This window comes from Myotis myotis, unplaced genomic scaffold (genome assembly GCF_014108235.1).
Source record: "Myotis myotis isolate mMyoMyo1 unplaced genomic scaffold, mMyoMyo1.p scaffold_m19_p_2, whole genome shotgun sequence".
Classification (NCBI taxonomy): Eukaryota; Metazoa; Chordata; class Mammalia; order Chiroptera; family Vespertilionidae; genus Myotis; species Myotis myotis.
In genome coordinates this window covers 27,656,641-27,662,923 of record NW_023416324.1, presented here as the reverse complement: position 1 = coordinate 27,662,923, position 6,283 = coordinate 27,656,641, and the positions used below count along the sequence as shown (strand labels likewise).

General features: G+C 53.1%; 2 protein-coding genes across 4 annotated transcripts; both read left to right on the top strand.

Annotated features, from left to right (window-relative positions):
• The first annotated feature begins 605 nt into the window (after nucleotides 1-605).
• Nucleotides 606-5,482, top strand: DPH2 (diphthamide biosynthesis 2). 3 transcript variants are annotated; one of them, XM_036352367.1, is made up of 6 exons: nucleotides 606-2,277; nucleotides 2,501-2,613; nucleotides 2,846-3,069; nucleotides 3,268-3,951; nucleotides 4,036-4,212; nucleotides 4,291-5,482. In XM_036352367.1, exons 1-6 carry the CDS (start codon nucleotides 2,131-2,133, stop codon nucleotides 4,413-4,415), a joined length of 1,470 nt encoding a protein of 489 aa, XP_036208260.1. In that variant the 5' UTR covers nucleotides 606-2,130; the 3' UTR covers nucleotides 4,416-5,482. The 3 variants fall into 3 exon arrangements, with proteins under 3 accessions (XP_036208260.1, XP_036208259.1, XP_036208261.1); XM_036352366.1 differs by having other exon boundaries at nucleotides 4,036-5,482; XM_036352368.1 differs by lacking the exons at nucleotides 606-2,277; nucleotides 2,846-3,069 and having other exon boundaries at nucleotides 2,535-2,613.
• Nucleotides 4,525-4,908, top strand: LOC118675111 (60S ribosomal protein L29-like). The gene has a single exon (XM_036347297.1). The coding sequence runs from the start codon at nucleotides 4,525-4,527 to the stop codon at nucleotides 4,906-4,908; it is 384 nt and encodes a 127-aa protein (XP_036203190.1).
• Nucleotides 5,483-6,283: the final 801 nt, after the last annotated feature.

Below are 6,283 nucleotides of genomic sequence, written 5' to 3'. Positions count from 1 at the left end.
AAATTAGTTCCATGTTCATGAATACATACATTTATTTAATCAACAGTGTTGAGTACTGAGTCCCTAGTTCTGCCTTGTTCTGTCTAAACAAAGGCTGATCTAGTCTATACTTAACCATGCTAAGCTGGGAGAATGGGACCATGAAGGCTGCATGAAAGAAGTTTTATTTTATTTTTAAGTGTTTTTATTGATTTATAGAGAGAGAGGAAAGGAGAGGGAGAGAGAGAAACATCAGTAAGAGAGAAACATCATCAATCATTGATCAGCTGCCTCCTGTATACCTCCTGGGGATCAAGCCCTCAACCCGGGCATGTGCCCTGACCAGGAATTGAACTGTAACCTCTGGTTTCATGGGTCAATGCTCAACCACTGAGCCATTCCTGCTGGGCTATTTCTTTAAAAAAAATTATTTTTATTGATTTCAGAAAGGAAGGGAGAGGGAGAGAGATAGAAACATCAGTGATCAGAGAGAATCGTTGATTAGCTGCCTCCTGCATGCCCCCCACTGGGGATTGAGCCTGCAACCCAGGCATGTGCCCTGACCGTGACCTCCTAGTTCATAGATTGTTGCTCAACCACTCAACCATGCTGGCTGGGCAGGAAGTTTTATTTCTGATATAAATGGGAGGCTTCTGAGGTAGAGGACTTGGGACTTAGGCTGGGTCTAGTTGGGAGGGAAGAATTGGAGAGTGGCTTTGAGTTTCAGGATGGGTTTCTGGTGTGGGGTTATGGAGGCACCCAAACTTGTACATGGTTGGTGAGAGGTATAGAAAGTGGAACTGAGTATCTGTGGGAGGAGGCATTGCAGACCCCAGAGGAAAAGGAAGGCAGGACCTAATGTCTGTATACTCCTAAGTCCCCAACTCGATGGTCAGAGCTTGGTCAGCACCAGGGACAGCTCCTGTCACTTGCTCTCCCTTTGCAGGGTCCCCTTCCTTTCTGTCTCCTCAGTCACAGTTACATCTGGGCTGCCTCTCAGGCACCCCAGCCTTCTCCTCAGTGAGATCTGAGAATGGGCCTGGGTTCTCCCCACCCTGTCGTGAACCTGAGTCTCCTTAGAGATGATAGAACCGATTACTTTGATATTTCTTCCCCTGTTCTTTTCCCAACTTTTGCACAAATTCTGTGTCCATTCTTCATCCTCAATCAATCTCTTCCCATGCCAGCCGTTCATGTGCCATCCCCTGAGGCCACTCTGTCCCACTGCCCCTGCTCGAGTCTCACCTTACTCTTGATTTCTCAATTCTCTTCTCCTACTACATGCTAACCAGTGCTTCTTCCTCCTTTTCTGCCCCTCCCCCATGACCAGTGTAGCACATGAGCTAGGAGAATGAGAAGTCAAAAGCCCAGCTTCTGAAATCAGACCTAGGTTTGATAGATTGTGCCACTGACTTGCTGTGTCTTATTAGACAGACAGCTTCTTTGAATCCCAGCCTACTGACCTATAAAATGGGACAATTCTTACTCTAAAAACTGTAAACTCTGAGGATGTATAGTGCCTTGTGAACAGTAATACTCAATGTTTGCCTACCTGACCGACTGCGGGTAATAGCAATGCTTTCAGTAATATGCAAAGGACTACTTGTAAGGTTTTATGTCTAAATTGTTTAGACTCCCAACAGTCCTATTAGGAGTACTATTGCTACAAGCCCCATTCTGCAGATTAGGAGATAGCCATGGACAAGTTGGAGTTGCTCAAACTGGAGTAATTATTTTCAGGGAATGGGTGTTTCTCAGAGTGGGCAGTGGGCTGAACCAGAAAACTCCCTTCCTCTGGCGAGGAGGGCTAGAGGAACTACAATACCCACAAGGCTCCGCATCTCCCCCGGAAGTACTTCCGGTTGGCCTTGTGCTGTGAGGCCGATGGGCGGTTTGGTAGGCGACGATTGGGGAGCCGGAGCCGTGCTGGTTTGAGATTGGTAAATTGCTATCAGCCCCGCCTCGAGACCCGGAAGTAATCTCCGGTTGGGTCATGTGTAGCGAGGAATGGGAGTTTTGGACACGCGACTAGCTGTTCCACTGCTGGTGGCCTGAGTCTCAAGCTCCCCGCGCTCATCAAAGGACTGTGACCCATTGAGGACGCGGAGGCCGAGGGATCCCCGCTGCTTCCCGCCACCTAAGCTGTACCTCATGGAGTCTACATTCAGCAGCTCTGCCGAGGCGGCGCTGCAGCGGGAGGCGGGGGCCGCGGGGCTGCTCACGCCTCTCGCGGACCTGGACCGAGTGTACGAGCTGCAGCGAGTCGTCGGGTTTGTCCGTGACCTGGCGTGCCAGCGGGTGAGGGCAGGTTGGGGAGGATGGCTCACCTCTCGGATGGGTCGCCCATAGGATGGGGTCTCGGGGTGATTTTGTGCGGATGGAGGGGGAGGGGGGTGAGGCGCTTCTCTGGGACGAGAGGCTTTGAAGGTTGGGTGGGTGGGGACTCCCGGAAGGTTTTCCTTGAAGAGACGACCCTCGGTGGAGGAGAGGCCGTTTCTGACTCCACGATTTATGCTTACAGGTGGCCTTGCAGTTCCCCGACCAACTGCTGGGAGATGCTGGGGTTGTGGCTGCACGACTGGAGGAGACCACGGGGTCGAAAATGTTCATTCTGGGGGACACAGCCTATGGCAGGTGTGACGTTGAGCTTCAGGACGGAGGCCTAGGGACCCAGGGTTTGTGGTGTTTTCCCGCCAGGACAGTGCCTGCCCCTAATGGCTCTGTTGCTCTTTGGTGATGCTTGATGACTGCCCTCCTCGCAGTGACGGCGTCTTTCCATCACATCGTTTTCTTCACCGACACGTTTCCCACTGATGACAGGAACTCTCCGGTGAAACCTTTCTCACCCCTGGCATCTCCCCTGCAGCTGCTGTGTGGATGTGCTGGGTGCGGAGCAAGCTGGAGCTCAGGCCCTTGTGCATTTCGGCCCTGCCTGCTTAAGCCCTCCAGCCCGCCCGCTGCCGGTGGCCTTCGTCTTCGGTCAGCGTCCTGTGGCCTTGGAGCTCTGCGCCCAAGCCTTCGAGGCCCAGAACCCGGACCCCACCGCCCCTGTGGCGCTGCTGAGCGAGCCGGCCTGCGCCCACGCCCTGGGTGAGGGGTTTTGCCTGGGCATGCAGGGAGGGGGGGTCCGCTATTTTGTTGCTCATTTTCCCGTTTCAGTACATCCCAGAGAGTTCTCACTGTGGGCTTGACCCCAGCCTTTGCCGTTGGGTCACACTCAGTCTTCTGGGGAACAGGGGAGCTCTTGTTTTGCCAGGCCCCAACCCTGACACCACTTCCTTCTTCCAGAGGCCTTGGCCACTCTCCTTCGCCCACGGTACGCGGACCTGCTTGTCGCCAGCCCAGCTCTTCCCCTGCCAGCGGGCTCCCTCAATACAGAGCCTGAACCCCTGCAGCGTTTTGGGCGTCGCTTCCCGCTGGCCCCAGGAAGGTGTCTGGAAGAGTATGATGCTTTCTATGTGGGAGGCTCTGGGGCCAGCTCTGACCCTGACCTCGATCCTGACCTGAGCCGGCTGCTCTTGGGCTGGGCACCAGAGCGGTCCTTCTCCTCCTGCTGCCCAGACACAGGGGGGACCCGTGATGAAGGTGCCCGGGCTGGGCGGCTAAGGGCACGTAGACGATATCTGGTAGAGAGGGCCAGAGATGCTCGCGTGGTGGGGCTGCTGGTGGGCACGCTGGGCGTGGCCCGACACCGGGAGGCACTGGCACACTTGCGGAACCTGACTCGGGCTGCCGGCAAGCATAGCTATGTGCTAGCTCTGGGGCGGCCCACACCTCCCAAGCTTGCCAACTTCCCTGAGGTGGATGTCTTTGTGCTGTTGGCCTGTCCTCTTGGTGCCTTAGCTCCCCAGCCTTCTGGTGGCTTCTTCCGGCCTGTATTGTCACCATGTGAGCTGGAGGCTGCCTGCAACCCTGCCTGGCCATCTCCAGGCCTGGCTCCCCACCTCACACACTACGCAGACTTGTTGCCTGGTGAGTGGTGGGGCACTGCCTGAGCTGGAAACAGGTGGGGCCTGGAATCAGGGCGCCAGTATGGATCATCTTTTTCCCTCCTAGGCTCTCCCTTCCACGTGCCCCTCCCGCCACCTGAATCGGAACTGTGGGACATCCCAGATGTGTCACTCATTACTGGGGAGCTTCGACCCCCGCCTGCTCGGAAGCCATCAAATGATCCTGGATGCTCAGCCCTGACCCCACGGCCTCAGCTGGAGCTGGTTGAGAGTAGCCCCGCAGGTAAGCGTGCCAAGTCTCCACTCCCATCGGAATTCTCCCGGATTCCGGCCACTCAGCTTCAGTCCCCTCTCTTTGCAGCCTCATTCCTTAGTTCTCGGAGCTGGCAAGGGCTGCAGCCTCAGCTGGGTCAGACACCAGTGACAGGAGTCGTAAGCGGAAGACGAGGAATTGCCATCGCCTATGAGGATGAGGGAAGCAGCTGATACCCTGTGGGGCCAGAGACACAGATGAACTTAAGGATCGCTGCTGACTCTTCTGGTCCCAGGTGCTGCAGGCTTCAGTGCAGATTTGGCCAAGCCCAGGAACCACACCATGCACAACCAGTTCCGAAAATGGCACAGAAAAGGCATCAGGAAGGAAATAGATCCAAAGTTCCTGAGAAACAGACGCTTTGCCGAAAAGCACAACAAGAAGAGGCACGTCAACAACACTCATGCCATGAGCACACGTGCCAAGGCTATCAAGGCCTTCATAAAGCCCAAGGAAGTCAAGCTGAGATCCCAGAGGGTCAGCTGCAAGCTCAGTCAACTTGTCTACATCATTCACCCCAAACTTGGGAAATGTGCTTGTGTCCCCATCACTAAGGGTCTCAGGTACTCCTGGCCAAAGGCCAAGGCAAGGCTTAAACCAAGCCTCAGGCTGCAGCTGCAGCTGCAACTCAGGCTTAGGCTCCCAAAGGTGCTCAGACCCCCATAAAGGCTCCACAGGAGTGGAGGCCTCTGTCTGCTGATGTGAGGACAGAGGACTGGTGTGACCCCTGGACTACTATCTGCATGGAACTAGTGTCCTCCTGTGCTATCTGTACAAATAAACCTGAGGCAAGAGCTCACTGCTAAGACCTTTTAGTGCTCCCTGTACCAGCCTCACCCCTCTGCCAGGATCCTTGAAGGAGCCTGGATGGAAGGAGAGGAGGCAGCCCCTCGCTAAAGATAGGATCCAGCTTTGTCTTGTACTGACACTGGCACACGGCTTAGCACATACTGGCTTAGCAACATGTTTGATGTTTGACTGATGGGGACTGATTTGGGGCATTCCTGGAGCCTTCTAGGCCCATCTGTTCTAGGAGCAGCCCAGGACCTCTGGCCAATCCCAGTTCCTGGTGTGCAGTTAAGGGTCTGTCCTTTTCAAAGGCAGGTTATAGATGGTCTAGACCAGGGTTTCTCAGCCTCCGCACAACTGATGTTTTGGGCCAGATAATTTTTTAAAATATATTTTTATTGATTTTTTTTATAGAGAGGAAGGGAGAGGGATAGAAAGTTTAAAACATCAACGAGAGAGAAACATCGATCAGCTGCCTCCTGCGCACCCCCACTGGGGATGTGCCCACAACCAAGGTACATGCCCTTGACCGGAATCAAACCTGGAACCCTTGAGTCCGGAGGCCGACGCTCCATCCACTGAGCCAAACCGGTTAGGGCAGTGATGGCGAACCTTTTGAGCTCGGCGTGTCAGCATTTTGAAAAACCCTAACTTAACTCTGGTGCCGTGTCACATATAGAAATTTTTTGATATTTACAACCATAGTAAAACAAAGATTTACATTTTTCATATTTATTTTAGATATTTAAATGCCATTTAACAAAGAAAAATCAACCAAAAAAATGAGTTCGCATGTCACATCTGACATGTGTGTCATAGGTTCGCCATCACTGGGCTAGGGCAAGGCCAGATAATTTTTATTGTGAGGGGCTATTCTGTGCTTTGTAGCATGTTCAGCATCATCCCTGATTTCTGCTCACTAGATGCCAGGAGCATACACTTCCTGATTGTGATAATCAAAACTATCTCCAGACACTGGCAAGTGTCCCCTCTGGAAGCAATTTGCCCCCAGTCAACTGGTCTATACTTGTGCTGTCCAGTATACCAGCTAGTTAAATTTTAAACAATGTAAGATTAAAAACTCAGTTTCCTGGTCACACTGACCACATTTCACTGCTCAGGTAGCCATGTAAGAGGACAGCGCAGCTATAGGACATTCCCATCTTCACGGAAAGTTCTGCTGGACAGTGCTGGTCTGTACTGACGCTGATTTGTTTCTCAGGGAGATTACAGAAACTTGAATAAATCAGAT

What these genes read in the sequence shown, in the direction of transcription:
- DPH2 (XM_036352366.1), top strand. Translation starts at nt 2,131, where the DNA reads ATGGAGTCTACATTCAGCAGCTCTGCCGAGGCGGCGCTGCAGCGGGAG. An exon ending in GGGGACACAGCCTATGGCAG is followed by an intron (nt 2,614 to 2,845) that starts GTGTGACGTTGA and finishes TCTCCCCTGCAG; the next exon opens with CTGCTGTGTGGATGTGCTGG. An exon ending in CTACGCAGACTTGTTGCCTG is followed by an intron (nt 3,952 to 4,035) that starts GTGAGTGGTGGG and finishes TTTCCCTCCTAG; the next exon opens with GCTCTCCCTTCCACGTGCCC.
- LOC118675111 (XM_036347297.1), top strand. Translation starts at nt 4,525, where the DNA reads ATGCACAACCAGTTCCGAAAATGGCACAGAAAAGGCATCAGGAAGGAA.